Here is a 16,646-nt window from a genome sequence, read left to right as displayed (position 1 = left end):
TAAGTCTAATAAATCTTTCACAAATGAACTCACTAAATCATTCAGTTGTTCCTGAATTAACATTTGATTATTATTACCGAAACATCTGAAGTTATCCCTGTTTTCAGTGATGTCCATTTTGAAATGAAGCATGTTTTGAACATTTGAGGTTCATGAAAACTTTGAAATGAAATTCATGAAATCAGTGTAATTGCTCGCTGGCTTTGAAACTGTCTCTTCAACATAAGTGAAAATAATAAAAAGAAGAAGAAATAATAAAACTGAAAATAATCATCACATCTACCTAACTCGGTCTCTTGACTTCAAGGCAAAGTCCTTTATTTATTGTTTTCTCTGTTATTTTCATAGATGTGCTTGGAAATATTCTAAAGCGGATCACAGCCAAGCGTTCAAGGGCTCGAATAGTCGACAAGATCCTCAGCATTGGTCTAGTGTCCGATCGCAGTGATCTTTACAAGAAGAGAAATCGCAGCGCTCCTGGGAGGAGTACTGGAATGGTGCGTCCATCAACATATAAGTTCTATGGTGCAATATAAAAAAAGCTTTGATAGGGCAGTCACATTTCATCCTAAAATTAAAAGACAAGTTTTTTCATGACTGGCATATTTTAACCTTCTACACCTCATTGGTGTAATGCAAAATGGATGCATTATGTTATACAGTATGTACAATGGTAATAATTACATTTATGCTGAACTAAAACAAAAATGCCTGAAACCAGGGTTGAAAATTAACACCCACCAAGCACCACTTTTTTTTATTTTTTGCCTGTGAATTTTACAATTTCACAAGGTGGTCATTTAGATCATAGATACATGGAAGTGGTCTTTTTTGACTTGATGCAGTGTCCTAAAAGAGCCCTTACCAGTGGTTGGAGGCCCTAGCCATATCTTAGCAATAAAATGTCTATACCAGTCTTTACCAGAATGTGATGGAGACAAGGTGGTTGGCTTTTTTACTTTTTTTACAGCAATTTACTGAGGCCCCATGTAAAGACCCCAAGGCCCCCTCAAGGACTGTGTCTACTGAAAGGCCATTCAAAACCATTTTTAAACTTGCATTTACCTTTGCCATCATCATAGTAAAATGATTAAGGTGTATGTAATTCAGAATACTTTAATAACTCCCAACCAGTCGACATTTACAGTAGCTGCTCTTCTGTCGGCAGATATACATTTAAATTTGTGTGTTTATACATGTCAGACAGAGGAAGAGTTCTTTGATCTGACTGAAGAGCCACAGGAGAAGGAACTGGACATAGAGGAAGAACAAGAGGATCAATCTGATCAAGATGAAGATGAACAAGACTATGAAGAGCTTGTTGACAACTCAGCCAAAGAAGGACAAAAGAGCACGAGTAGAGACAATTCTTTGAAGAAAATTCATAGTCTGAGAAACATGGTCCAGACTTTACAGCAACAAGGTAAGTACCATCAGGCATAATTTTGAGATTCTTTCTAAGTGAAGGCTGAGAACATTCCTGATATTTTGTGTTAACAGGTCTGTCAGGGCCTGTCCTGTGGCTACAGAATTCCCTTAACAGAACTGCTGATGACCGCGAGGAGGATGGTGAGTACATAAAACGTTAGTGATTAAAGCCTCTCTGTTACATCTGCTTGAACAATTTTTTGACAGATTCCTAAAATATTTGTGTTTTATCTTTATTATGATGTGTGTCTAATAAATTGTTAAGCACTATTTTCATAGCATTCAGTTGACACGTTTGTTTAAAGGACATTGGGCAGAATGTGGAAGTGTTTTTTGTCCAAAAAAAAGAAAGAAGAAGATCCGATTAATCGAAAAAATAATCGGCCAACTAATCGATTATCAAAATAATCGTTAGTTGCAGCCCTAATTTTCAGAAGTATTTATGGTAATTTTCTGAATCACTAGAGTTAGAGAGAGAAAGAAGCCTTTTTTATTTTTAGTATTTCAATATGTTCTTTGAGGTTCTCCTTATGTAAGAAAAAAATATTTTTTAATAATTAAAAATCGTTTGTGACGGAGGGCTTATTAACTCAAGCACTCTTTTTTGCATGTAAGAAAGTGTTTTGAAAACATAAATATAAATAAAAATAAATATAAAGCCCTCTTTTACAGACAAAGCATTATGAAATTATTTACTGTGATATTACTGCTGTCAGATTTAATACAATTGGCACTGCGTCATCTTTCAACAAAATGTTTTTTTCAAACTGCATTTAATTGTGCCTGGTTTACAAAACAGTCTGCAGTGTCCCAAAATTGAGAGCTTTGTCCAATGTCCTCCAAGGGGTAAACGGTGTCCCATATTTGTCAAAATTAACGCAAATTCATTTTAACGGCACTAATTTTATTAATGCGCGATTAACGCAGCATGCATTTTCTGTAGGGATGCCACTTTTTCCAGTACTCGCCCGATACCGATACTTTTATTTTTGGTACTTGCCGATACAGAGTACCGATACCGATATTTTTATTGCATTTGTACATTTTTTAAATATTGGGTACAGAAACCAAAAGGGTATGTATAATGTTAGTTGGTTAACTTCATTTATCAAATAGATACAGTCAAACCAAAAACAAAAGACAATACTTTGTCGGGCAACCCTTAGCCTCAATGACAGCCTGTAGTCACATTGTTTGGAGAAAACATTAAGGCAGGATGAGGAATAACATTTTTAATAATGGATTGAATTAATTGTTTTTATTTAAATTACATTTGAACTCTTTCCTCGTCAGTGTTTTTTTTTTTTTATAGCCAAAAAGCATCAGCATTTTTGATCATATTCGCAGAATGGACTTTGACAGTGTTGCCAACTTAGTGACTTTGTCGCTAGATTTAGTGACTTTTCAGACCCCTTTAGCCGCTTTTTTTTTTTTTTCAGAAAAAGCGCCTAGCAACAAATCGTTAGGGTTTGACCAAACCTTACTTAGTTTCTGAGACCAGCCGGTACTGCTGTGCGAGGTCTCTTTCCCGCTGCGCGCACACCTCTCTCTGCGTCTGCTCTGTTCAGCGAGTGGCAGAGAGGAGCAGCGAAATCACAGCACAGCTATTGTCTTTATCTTATGTGCAGCCTATTTGATTTCATCAGACGACGGCTCGATTATCAGGATTTTTGTGCAGATTAACTTCTTGGAAGGGAGAGCTGGTTATGTAGTCTTAATGGGTCATGTTTCAGTCACTATTTCATATTCATTCCGTTATCTGACAACAGAAACAGTAAAATATATCAATGAAAACAGTTTTATTGAGAATTAAGCTGCATAAAAATACAGTATGTGGGCACAGAGAGGCAAACAATTGTAATAATAAATAATAAATGTACATTTTGCATGTTCAGAAGAAGTGAGCTGCCCTGTCCTGCAAATAATGTAAACAGGCTTGTGTAAGTATTGCTCAGTGCAAAGAAAGAGAAGTAATGGGAACCTGGTATTTTTATGTTCTTTTTGTGTCTAATAGACATGTTTTTTAAAAAACATCTATGACCTATGAAACAGGTCTAGTCTTCATGCTCTGTTGACTATGGTTTCACTAATAATAAACATACATTTGCATAAAGCATCCATATTTGTCCATGCCCTTGTTGATTAGAGTATTAAAAACTTGAAAATAATTGATTTTAAGGTACATTTAGAACATATAAAAAGGTGCAATTAAGTTGCGATTAATCGCGATTAAATATTTTAATTGATTGACAGGCCTAATAACAATATAATTTCAAAGCCTTTTGTAAGTGGAACATTTCCTGCTTCCAGTTGGTGGCTCTATTACTGTGACTCAGAATAATCACATCCTTATGATTAGCTTCCTTGACTAAACATATCACTCAAGATTGATCTAAATCACTCAGTGCACACAGAGGATTTGAGACACTTACAGTTTCCCTTTTTTCGCCATAAATATGTGTGACCCTGGACCACAAAACCAGTCATAAGGGTCAATTTTTCAAAATTGAGATTTATACATCATCTGAAAGCTGAATAAATAAGCTTTCCATTGATGCATGGTTTGGACGAGATACAACTATTTGAAAATCTGGAATCTGAGGGTGCCTTTAAAGTTGTCCAAATGAAGTTCTTAGCAATGCATTGTACTAATCAAAAATTAAGTTTTAATATATTTACAGTAGGAAAATTACAAAATATCTTCATGGAACATTATCTTTACTTAATATCCTAATGGTTTTTGGCATAAAAGAAAAAAACTATAATTTTGACCCATACAATGTATTTTTGGCTATTGCTACAAATATACCCCAGCAACTTAAGACTGGTTTTGTGGTCCAGGGTCACATAGGCTGCGTTCACACTGCAGGCAAATGTGGCCCAAATCTGATTTTTTTTTTTTGCTCGCATGTGACTCAGATCTGTTTTTGTCATGACAGTGTGAACAGCACAAACAGCATGGAATCTGATCTTTTGAATTCTGATTTGTGCCACTTCCATATGTGGTACTAAATCCGATCCATGTCAGATGTTTTGCAATGTGACAGCAGTGTAAACGGTCATGTCGGGTTTCATGCGGCTTTTACGTCACTCTAGATCAACATTCGTCATAATTCCGCACTTACGGGAGACACTTCAAAGATTTGACACACCCAAAGTTATCAAGACAGTAACGAAAGGTAATCAGTGGAAGTACAGTGTGTCAGAACTCATGTGTATTACAGTGACAACTCTACAAGCAAAACACGAGGCTCGTATCATAAAAGTTTCAAAACTCGGCTTTCTTTTGTCACATCCTTGTCTTTATTTTTTCATATTGCCTGTGCATAATTTCGCTGGCTTCTGCAGCAGATCACACTATAAATAAGCTCATAATCGCTTACTTTATCCTCCGTGTTTACTTCCGTATGACGGCGAGCTGCGCAAGTGTTGCCAAATCCACATTTTCCCTGTGGAATTGGGCTACTTTTTCATCTGTTGCCGCGGGATGTTTTTCAAATTTGTGGGTTAGTGACCACACTAACGCGATGTTTACCTCCCTGAACATGATTGGGCTAGTTTTGGACTAGTTTTGAGAAAGAATTGGGCGGATTTTGTTGTGAAAATCTGGAAACCCTGTTCGTATCGTTCTTTTGCGCATGCGGGTCAGTTCAGAACCATGATCTGTTCACACTGGAAATCTGATATTGGCCACATTTAAAACAATGTGAACAGCTATACAAAAAAATCGGAATTGAGCACTAAGGTTCGTAGTGTGAACGTAGCCATATTACCTTGCTATGGTGAAACCATTTGAAATTCCAAAAATCTGTTCAGCATTGAGTTAATGATCACATGAATCTCCTAGGAAGAGAACTTAAAGGTTTACTACATGCACTTTCACAACTGCACGCTTTCAGTGTTTGGGCCCTAATTACATGCAATTTCAGTCCTAAGCCAAGTTTAGTCATATTTTCCCCCAAATATAAATTTTTTTTCATATGTCATCCACTCCTAAAGCAAAACATATTAAACTTACAATAAACAATACAGCAACGTAATCTCTGCTAATTAAAAAGAAAGTGGAAATAAAATAAAAATTGTAATGATAATATACACTATATAGCCAAAAGTTTGTAGACCCCCCTTTTAAGTAATGGATTTGCCATTTCAGTAACTGCTGTGAAGTAAAAGTTGTGCAATACCGATAATAGATCTTGAAGATACCAAAAGCTCAAACTGGAAAATCTAGCTGATAACATATTGATTTGCCAATAGTATTCAAAATCAATAATCATTTCATATGAATGAAAACTTTCCACTTAATGTAAAAAGTGTTATATTTTATTAGAAAATTAACAATAAAGATGAGTGTTTTGTAATTAAATAAAGTTATACTTTATAACCGGGGGGGGGGGTGTTATTAATGTGGTATTGAAGAATGCTATTTGTTAACCAATACGACAACACTTTAGATTAGGGAACATTATTCACTATTATCTACATACTGTTTGCAAAATAAAAACAAGCACAATGATTTCAGTTTGTTATATTTGCATAATGTCGAATCCATTGGAAATTAATGTAATAGAGCCTGTTTGCCTAAAGCTTCTAATGAAAGCAGTGAGGCTGATCACACAGGAAGAAGCTCAAACCATAAATGAATCTATAGATCCATAAAATTCATAATGTATTTATATATTCATATAACATGACACAACAGCTAAATTTAAAAGGGAATTCCACCAAATGCTTATAAATTTTAGTCTGTTTGTTGCAAAACAACGCACTGACAGACACGAGACAGCAAAGCCTGCGCTGTGCATTAGTGGAAGTTGACACTGTCTATTTGATGCTTTGTTTTCTTCCCCTAAAACTTAGTTTAACCATAACACAAATGCATACTGCACCAAGTGAGGTGAACAGTAGTTTTTTTTTTTAAGGAGAACCCTCATTAAGTACTGACCCACTTTTTATTTTATTGTCATATGAAATATAAATGATGTCCAAGGAAAGGAAGAGAAGTCTTGAGTCTTATCTTTTTAAATGTAATTTTCAAATGGCATGGTGTATATTATATATCCATGTGCTATCAGATGAATGTTGTGAGTACTGTTTCTGGGTCCAAGCCCCTACTGCATTTAAGTGAGAATACGATCACAACAGCTGTTGATGAGCACTATTCATTTATAGCACACATTTTAAAAACTCAGAGTGTACAATACAGTCTCCAAGCTCTCAGAGTCTTGGGCACCAATAATAACAATTCAGAAACAATAGATCACTGTCCGGCCAACTTGAATTTGGCTATTGAGCATTTAAGAAGTGCTACAGCACACTGTGAGTGTGAATATACAGTATATGAGTCTACCCTTTGTCTTGAACGAACTCCCTAAACCAGTGCTTCTGAAACCTGCCCTGAGGACCCCCACCACTGCACATTTTGTATTTCTACCTAATCTAACACAACTAGATTTCTATTTGGTGTGTTCCACGACAGAGACATACAATATGTGTGCAGTGGTTGGGGATCTCCAGGACAGGGTTGAGAAGACCATTAGCAAATGAAACAAAGAAAACACAACAGCCCCCTACTGATCATGTCTTTTTTCACTGCCTAATGTTGTTTGATACAGCATGATCTGTTTCTCTTCAAAACATATTCACAATGACTGCATCTGTAGAAAAGCCCTAGAAACCACCCAAGAAAAACCAAGTTTTTCGTCAGATGCAAAAATAGTTAAATTTAAAATATGGCCTCTCTTTCTCCAGGTGTTTCTCATCCTGTGGCACTGGTTCCTCTGACAGAGGAGAATGAAGATGCCATGGAGAACAAGACTTTCCAAAAACTTCTACGCACAGTCGGTATCCGTGCACCCACAGATGGACAGGTTTGGTTTGAGCTTCAGAAGCTTCCGTATTCCTATAATAGTGATTATTTGAAGACACTATAAGCTATCATCTCATCCAATGTGTCATTCATCAGGAATCTTTCTGGAGAATTTCTTCCAGTCTGAGCGTGCATCAACTGAGGTCAGTAGCAGCATCTCTTGACTTGGTTGAGGAGACTGCAGCTGAAGGGGACTCTGAGGGAAACAAGGAGAACAGTCTGACTGTTGAGATGGAGGATAATGATAATCAAGAGATGAGAGCTCAAGCACTGAGAGCTTTGCTGTTGTCACGCCAGAGGAAATGCGCCTCTTCTAAATCAAAGGGTAAGTATGCAACATATTTGGTGATGCCAATGTTGATCATTTTATTAGAGGCCAAGCACTGAAGGTGTAAATGCAATTATCTATTAGTTTGTTCTTTGTCTTTGTCACTCTTAAACTGTGGCAGCCCATAGAAGTTATATATGTTAGCATATTACAGATAGAGGACAGTCTGAGCATGTACAATAGCAAATCCTTATAAACCCTCTAGCGCCACAAAGGATTTTTTTTTCCTTCTGATTTCTGAGTTAATGCCAAGTCGAATGCACTAATATGGTTTCAGTTTCTACCATATAGAAATTTCACTACTATTTTTGAATTTTCTAAAATCATCACCGGAATGCTATTTTTTTAATTAAATGTTATGGCATTGGTGTGCTTGGCCTCATAATTGCTGCTTGTAGCTATATTATTTAAAATATATTTGACCATGTGAACTATTTTAACTACGTACTTATTTGGTAATTACCAATTAAGCGATTTAAGTTTTTTCTGTCTTTATAAGATTCTCCATCATGTGAGGGCAGTTCTGATACTGTGGAACAAAGGTTAGTACCAGTATTGATGTACTTCTTTAGTGACCAAAATTTCTGAAGGTTCAAGCTAAACATGACTTTCTTCACATTTCTACTAAATGTGATTTTGATTATTTGGGTTTCAGTGATCATATAGAGGAGAAAATATCAACGAAGAGAAGAAGAGTGTTGGATGATGACGATGATGATGATGATCAGAGAGGTAATGAAACAATATCTTAAAAGCTCATCTAGAATTTTAGAACTTCTGTTACCACTTCCATCTATTGACGTGGTTCAGCACGATAGTCACTGAGATTCATGTAAATTACACTGATAATAGTGAGTAGAGACCAGTAGCGGTTAAACACCATGCAAACCATGCGTGGGTTGGTTTTAACTCAATTGATGACTCAGTTTGACCTCAGTTTGACCTCATTTACCACCGGTCTGAATAAGTGGAAAGAAAACCACGAAGTGCACATATCCAAGCAGCGCTCAAAAAAAGAAAACATGAGAGAGGAAATGCAATACTTGAAAGTTTTGCAAAGCTTAAAACGTTTTAGTTGCCTCAGTTTAAACGGCAGTGTGAATGGTCACCTTTTCTAATTTGCTACTGTTTATTGTATGAAATAAACGGGAATGAACTTCATAAGGTATGTTGAAAGATTCTGTACAAATTATTGAAATGTATCGTGCCTCATGTGAGTGTTCAATCAAACAGGGAAAGACAATAAAACAGCTTGTGAACATGTAACGCTGCATTTGCCTCAGGAAAGTCATTCAGTGTCCATAGATCGCTAGTTTGCAAGTGAAATAAACTCTTCACTTAAAAGAGCGAGAAAAAAAGTGCATTGTGCAAATTACGCAAACTACAAGCAGTGGCGGATCCTGGAATTGAAAATATAGGCAGTCACACACCGCTTTCAGACACAACTGTCTTCTTTTCTTTATAGTTCATTTGAGACAGTTTATTTTCAAGAAAAATGTAGAGAGCACATTTTTGAAAGGCGAGAGCGCATCCATGTAATGTGAGAGTGTGAATCTTTCCACTTGCTGGCGGATTTCTTTCGCTCTCATACAAAAACTGGACGTGCATTCTCATATATAGTTTCCTCTGTCACTAACAGTTATTTTGGTAATCGAGTAATCAGTCGAATATTCTGACGATTAATCGAGTAATTTGATTATTTTTTTTATTTTTATTTTTATGGTGGTAATAAAAATAGACCTAAGCGAAAAATAGACTTTAAAATGACTTAAAATACATATATAATGGCAATGAGGAAATAACAATTGGTTCAAATAAAATATCAAAAGCAAAAGATTATATCGTTTTATTGAAAAAACTGTTAAAATACATAATGTAATAAAATAATATAATCATAGCTCATGTACATTATGTATTATATCAATTGTCTGCAGAGGGTGCCAACGGCCTGACGATTGTTTTTACACTTTACAACGTGATCTAATCCTTGTTTAATATTGACTAAACATTTAATTCAAATGTCCACTTAATCTTTAATGTCTGGCCATTTTATGATAGAAATGCTACAGCCACTGTCATTTCTTGAACAAAAACATGTGGACATCAAAACATGCAAACTCAGAAGGAAGATTTAAACTTTTATTTTGAAGTTGTAATGCACATTTAGCATATTTAGAAAGATAATGTATTCTTCTGTGTTGGTGCAGGTTTATAAATGATTTACCTTGTAAATCTGATAGAATGGTGCACATTGTTCCCAGCTGAACGTTATAAGCCACTCAGACTCACAGCATATGCGAAGATGGAGTTTAAGACGGTCCACGTATGTAAATAATAACTGTTTGTGTGGAGTAGCATTTACTGTGAACGGAGTCACTCTGAAATGCACATAACCTACATGCATATAAAGTGCATATTAAACCCGCAGAGCATACATTTATTTTATTGAATCACAGCCTTTGTGAATTCACAATAGCACTCTGCTTTATTTTGATTTTTAAATGGTTTTAATATTTGTGCAGCCTTAGAAAACGGTCTAATCATGCTTTTCATGGATTCTCATCCATGGAATGCACCACTTACGGTATTTTGCCGGTTAATTGGCACGGGAAAATTGCAGTTGAGTATTTTTCATAATAGAGTACTCCAATTTAATCGAGGAATCAAGACAGTCCTTATGTCTAAGTTTGCTTATGGCACCAAATAAGCCAGAACCGCCACTGACTAAAAGGCTGATGTTGACGTTTTTGTGAAAAAAATTCTGTATATGTTTTTCAAAGTAAAATAAATACAGATTTTAAATGTCACTCAATTCTATTCAATACTGCTGTGCAATTTGTAGTAATATGTTACAAAGGTAATTTTCGGGTGGAGCATGTGGGGCCTTGGGTCTTGATTTGAACAAAATGGTAAACCAGCTGCTGGTACAGAAAGCCTAGAAGTAACTTGGTCATCACTACTAGGATTTTCTCAATCAAATCTTTTCTCCTTGTGTGTGCTCTATAATCTTTGTCGATCGTTCTGGCTTCTGGCTTCAGACTTTTTTGGCTTCTACTGTATAGGTACTGATTCTCCCATTGTTTTAGCTGGAAAAGCATGATAAGTGTGATCCATTGTCAATTTTTTGCTCTTTGCGTCACCAAAAAACACTATGCTTCTAGCATAAATACAGAGGTGGCAGCTAATGTGCTTTACCAGCAGAGACAATGGGAGAATCTGTACAGCCAAAGAAGCTGAAAAGATCTGAAGGCAGAATACAGAAAGCCTGACATCCTTGTTGAAGTTAGACAGCATACAAATATTGTTTAACCACAAAACTACATCAACACCAAGGGTATTTACACTAACTCTGCCCACCAAATTGAGCTTTATTCTTTATATTATGCTATATATTATATTTACTGTTTATTGCTGGCCCAACCAGAAAAAAATGTCACAAGAAACCAGTCCAGTGGAGTAGTCTGGCAGAGTGGCGTGGAGAATAAAGCTTGTTTTGCAAAGTAGATATTTGGTTGCTTTGTCTTTGTGATATGGGGTGTAAATTTGAATGAATGAAGGGGCATTTGTTTATGGGTTTGGATTGACATGAGGGTGACTAAATAATTACAGAATAGTTTTGGGTGAAATAAGTTTTTGTGTGACAGTCAGGATGTGGCAGACTTGGATGTTACCAGTTGGTGTTATCTTTACAATTGTCCTTTGTCCTTAAAGCAGTTTGAAATTAGGCAGGTGCAAAGGAGTAGCAGTATAGTATAATCCGAGAGTCACTGATGCCAAAGAATTATGGCTCAAAGAGGAACGTTTATTTTCTGTGTGTTGAGTGCAGGGCTTTTATTCTAGTAAGCCTATACTGCCTGTTCACTTGGTATCCTACAATGGAAAAAAATATAGTAACTGGATTGGACATTTTTTAATTTTAATACTTTTAAACAATTTAAGATGAGTCATTTAAGGTCTTTGTGAAATTTTAAGAAGTAGTTGATTGGTAACTGTAGATATGTTTTATAATCAGTGTATGATGCTGAAGGATATTGATTAAAGTGCTGTGAATTCCTACATTTATCTAGAAGACTTTCTTTACTTTTCTCTCCCACAGATATTTCAGATGTGGATCCTTTATCCAGGAATAACTTTGAAAGAAGCATCGATTCAGACTACGAGAGTCCTGCTGCCCCAGCTAAGCGCAGATATAAGAGAGTGTTAAGTGATGAAGAGGAAGATAACTAGAAATATTAATACAGCGCAATACAATAATAAATTGCCCCCCCCTCTTCATTTTAAGTGAATTATTAAGAATTAAGTAAGTCATCGAGCTACCTTTTTTCTGAACTTCTGTAGTTACCCAAGAAAAGAACTGTTGGCCATGTTTGTGATATTTTACTATTTTGGGAAATCTTTGTGAATATATTTTCAAAAGTCTTGTTCTACATGCTTTTTGGTTTAGAAACTTGTTGATACACCAGCATTCTCACTTCAGTGTCAGTAAAACAATAATTGCTCTGTTATCTCACATTTCTATAGGCTTTGGCTCAGTGTTCACTGTATAATTCTTATACAGAGAAACTTTTTGCTCTTATGAGGTAACTGACTGCTCTTTTGTATGTTAATAAAGTTTACTGTATGAAACTATCAGCTTTGTTGTAATATATTTAACAGACAAATGTTTGTATTTGGTGGTCATAATTTTGTTTCAGTAAGCCAATTTTAACTAGTATAAAGTAGTGTGTTCATTGCACTATACAGCTGTTGCAACTGCTGATTGGTCAATTAAATTACAGGGCTTAGATATGATGTCAATAAATTGATTTCACAACCACTCCAACTAAAATAAATAAGGTAATTTAATTTCAGCTTCTGTCATTGTCAGCTTGGCATTTCCCCCTTTTTAAGCAACATAATTAGGCTACTGTAGCAAGCATTCAGTTTAACTATGTAAGTAGCTCAATTTTAGCTAAATCTATACATTGTCTCATGAATTCAAAAGCAAATTGTTTACATTGTGGTTATGACGGTATTAGCCTTGCTGATATTGTCCTAGCATAAAGAAAATGGAACCATCAGGGGCTATTGTTAAGTTGGCACTTTGGTATAAGTAGTCCAAATTATGTTGTAATTGTCTGCAAAATTATATTGTTAAAACTATAGTCCATAGCCATAACATGAGTAATATTAAAGTATACAAGTGGAATTTGGAATGCTACTGTAAAAGATACCTTACCTTTAGGCATGCAAGCAATCAAAAACTAACCTCCCAGAGAGGGCCCTCTTCAGTCTAGTGGAGGGGTGGTTCATTTTTCTTTTCATGTTTAGTCACTTCAATCAGCGTCTGAAGCTCTAACGCCTTTTTTTAAATAACAGTAAAAAAATAAATAAATTTCATGGTGAGAATTAGGGGGATCATAGAAAGTAGCCTACTCATGAAGCTTTACATGTAAATTTCTGTAGCATTGACTGATTTTCAATTTTGACCACCCCTGAAATGGGCCATACTTTCAGTGCCGGCCCTAGCATTTTGGGGGCCCTAAGCATAATTTCTAAAATCCCCCTTCCAAGTCTCTTCTGATCCTCATGGCTGCATTTATTTGATCAAGAAAACAGAAAAATATTATTGCAATTTAAAATAATGGTTTTCTATTTTAATATGCTTTAAAATATTAATTTATTCCTGTGATTCAAAGCTGAATTTTCAGCATCATTACTCCAGTCTTCAGTGTCGCATGATCCTTCAGAAATCATTCTAATATGCTGATTTATTATCAATATTGGAAACAGTTGTGCTGCTTAATATTTTTGGAACGTGATACTTTTTCAGGATTATTTGATGAATAAAAAGTTAAAAAGAACAGCATTTATTCAAAATATAAATATTTTGTGACACTGAAGACTGGAGTAATGATGATGAAAAATCAGCTTTGCATGCAGAAATAACTTATTATTACCATTTAAAATAATGGTTTTCTATTTTGCAATATTAGTTTTTTTTGTCTGTATTTTTGGCTAAATAACAGAATAGACTTCTTTAAAACATTAAAAATCTTACTGACCCCAAACTTTTGAACAGCAGTGTATATTTACTTAAGCAAAATTCAAAAAATTTTAAGTTTAACTATTGCTTTCAGAGAAATTTGTAATATCGTATATACTAAGAAAGGCTCAGGAAACAGTCTAGGTCTTGATGGTGTTTTTAAATAATGTCACCTCTCAGCAGCAATCAACATACATACACAAGTGCCATACACTGCAATTTAGCTTTTCTCTGCCTACAACAGTGCTGCAGAACTGCTCTATGCATCACTGACATCTATTGGGCACTCTTGGTTTTACAATACATCTGCAACATCCCCCCACTTTAGTGATTCCCTTAAATTCTTTCAGAAAATATATAGTAAATACTTCTTGGGGAAAACTCTACTCTTAATTAATAATAATTTTAATTTAATTTTAATTTTTTAATAATTTAATTTAATATTTTTTTGAGTACTCTTAATACTCAAAAGTTGAGTAATTGTACTTGTTTTAGCATTTCAATCAAGTCAAGTCACCTTTATTTGTATAGAGCTTTTTACAATACTGATTGTCAAAGCAGCTTTAAAGTGTCAAAACAGGAAAATAGTTAGTCAATAACAGAGTCATTTTTCAGCTAAAGTCAGTTCATTGATTATTCAGTGATGTCATCATCCAGTTCAGCTCTCTTCCAATAGTGTCTGTGCAATCAGTCAAGCGTCCCCAACTAAGCAAGCCAAAGGAACCAAAACTCCATTGGTGACAAAAATGGAGAAAAAAAACCTTGGGAGAAACCATGCTCAGTCGGTTTCATCAAGGTGATGAGGTCTTCACAGGGGATCTGTCTCTAGGGTTTGGCTAGTTGACATGATCTCCGCTGACATTCAAGATTGTAGAGGTCGTCTCTAGGTGCTGATCCACCATCTGGATCAATCAATGTTACTAATCCTTGAACTAATGTTCTTTTTGTTACTCAATGTTTATTTCACAAAATATTTGAGATATTCTGTTGGCTTCCTTTCTCTTGAGGAATGTATTAGACATCCAGCTTGAGAACTCTGTCAACTCAAGTATTGTCGGTGTACTGAGTGTTTTTTGCAATGTAGTATCACAATCCAGTGACCTCACATCAGTATCCTGAGGTTGAGCACCCATGCTAGATTGAGATAGTGCTTGAGAGACAGTTTCAGAATGCAGCACCTCCTTTTGCTGTCAACAGATCAACATGGCGATGCACTACTTTGTAGAACACAAATCCTGTGATCTCCTGAATTAATCCCTGCATCCATTTCGATCCACACCCACTGTCTTGATCTAATAACCATGGACTTCCAATGAAAGACATCATCTTGATGGCAGTATATGTCTCTGTACAATTTCAATATATGCCTCCATGTCAGTGGTACCTTTGCACATATGCCAGTCACCCGTGCCGTTTGCTCTGCTGCACCCCAGTACCATAACGTTTGCTTTTGCATCTGTCACTGATGAAAGTCTGGATGGTCCCTTTGGTCTTTGTGACTGAGAACTCAATGTCCATTTTTCCCAGAAACGAATGAAAATGTGGACTCATCTGACCACAGCACACATTTCCACTCTTTTTGATTGTCTGAGATGAGCTCTGGCCCAGAGAGCCCCATGGCATCACTGCATAGAATTGACGAAAGTCTTAGATATTTGAGTTCAGCTCATGAAAAATGGGGGCAAAAACAAAAGTGTTGTGTTTACAGTTTTGTTCAGTGTATGTATGGTAGATGGTGAAAGACCTAAAGTCTTTGTGATTTTGCCTTGAGAAATGTGATTTTTGATTTGTTTGACACTTCTCAAATTTGGCACAAAGTGATGAGCCATGATTCAGTCCAATCCGGGGTTTTTTTAATACTCAATCACGATACTCTAACCTATTTCCAGTTCACCTGCTTATTGTGGACTGTTTTAAAACAGTTTAATTTGGATATTCCGTAACCTTTTCACTTTTATTGTCTCTTTGTCCCAACTTTTTTGGAGTGTGTTGCAGCCATCAAAATCAAAATTTGTTCTTTATTTCATTGCATTTTACAAAATGTACCAACTTTTTCTGGTTTGGGGTTGTGTAATAGAGCAGTGATTCCCAGTCCTCGTCCTGGAGTACCCTCAACACTGTACTGTGTAAACAAACACACCTGATTCAACTCATCAGCTCATTAGTAAAGATCTCAAATGTGTGTGTTAGATAAGACAGCCATCAAAAAATGTGCAGTGTTGGGTGTATTCCAATACCAGGATTGGGAAACACTGCTCTATTATATGTTAATGACATTAATTAGGTGGCATTTACAAGGTGGAGATCTGAAACATTCAGCTGTGTGCAGTGCAGTGTTGGGGGTTCTCCAGGACCAGGATTGGGTACCACTAGAACACCAGTCAACATTGAAATCCTTTACTTGGGAATGGCGAGCGGAAAGAATTGCTTAGATTTCCAAATACCTGCCGTTCTGTGAATCTCCACCACAATGAAAAGTGTGTGCATCTGCTTAGACCCTATTCAACATCAAAGTTTTTATAAGTATGACCTTTGGCATGGATTTTAGCGTTTAGCGTGATCTTTGGTTGTGGGTCTCATCACCCCTCCTCGAGCTACCACCAGGTTTGAGCAAGGAAACAAAAAATGATTCTATCTATCTGAAATCTATAGGAAACTGGAGTAATCTGTCTCACAATTTTGATTGGACCAACATACCTTGGACTTAACTTTTTGCATGGCAGGTGGAGATGAAAATTTCGGGTAGATAGCCAGACCCATTGTTCAGGTTGGTAATCAGGGTTTGGACCTTTTGGCGACGTTTGGCTGTTTGGAGAGGCTTGTGCTTGACCCCATACAGTCTTCCTGTGACGCATCTAGTCATCCACAGCTGGTTCATCTCATGGTTCATCAGACCATGGGAATAATGGAGATTGGAAGCCCAGAATGCATTTAAAGGAAGTTGTGCCAGTAGAGAGTTTGTGGAGGGAATTCTGGGCATACATTTCCCAAAGCAA

At 36.1% G+C, this 16,646-nt stretch overlaps 1 protein-coding gene across 1 annotated transcript in view; it reads left to right on the top strand.

The window, feature by feature from the left end:
- The window catches only part of timeless (timeless circadian clock), a 55,345-nt gene extending 43,091 nt beyond the window's left edge, over nucleotides 1-12,254 (top strand). The window contains exons 17-25 of the mRNA XM_016523303.1: nucleotides 349-497; nucleotides 1,204-1,423; nucleotides 1,501-1,569; nucleotides 7,180-7,298; nucleotides 7,394-7,622; nucleotides 8,125-8,167; nucleotides 8,281-8,357; nucleotides 11,722-11,854; nucleotides 12,069-12,254. Coding sequence (XP_016378789.1) covers nucleotides 349-497; nucleotides 1,204-1,423; nucleotides 1,501-1,569; nucleotides 7,180-7,298; nucleotides 7,394-7,622; nucleotides 8,125-8,167; nucleotides 8,281-8,357; nucleotides 11,722-11,852 — 1,037 coding nt within the window. The 3' untranslated portion in view covers nucleotides 11,853-11,854; nucleotides 12,069-12,254. The remainder of the gene's footprint in view (nucleotides 1-348; nucleotides 498-1,203; nucleotides 1,424-1,500; nucleotides 1,570-7,179; nucleotides 7,299-7,393; nucleotides 7,623-8,124; nucleotides 8,168-8,280; nucleotides 8,358-11,721; nucleotides 11,855-12,068) is intronic.
- Nucleotides 12,255-16,646: the final 4,392 nt, after the last annotated feature.

This window comes from Sinocyclocheilus rhinocerous, unplaced genomic scaffold (assembly GCF_001515625.1).
Source record: "Sinocyclocheilus rhinocerous isolate Xijiao unplaced genomic scaffold, SAMN03320098_v1.1 scaffold2285, whole genome shotgun sequence".
Classification (NCBI taxonomy): Eukaryota; Metazoa; Chordata; class Actinopteri; order Cypriniformes; family Cyprinidae; genus Sinocyclocheilus; species Sinocyclocheilus rhinocerous.
The sequence above is the reverse complement of the archived record's forward strand: the minus strand, read 5'-3'. Positions and strand labels throughout refer to the sequence as shown.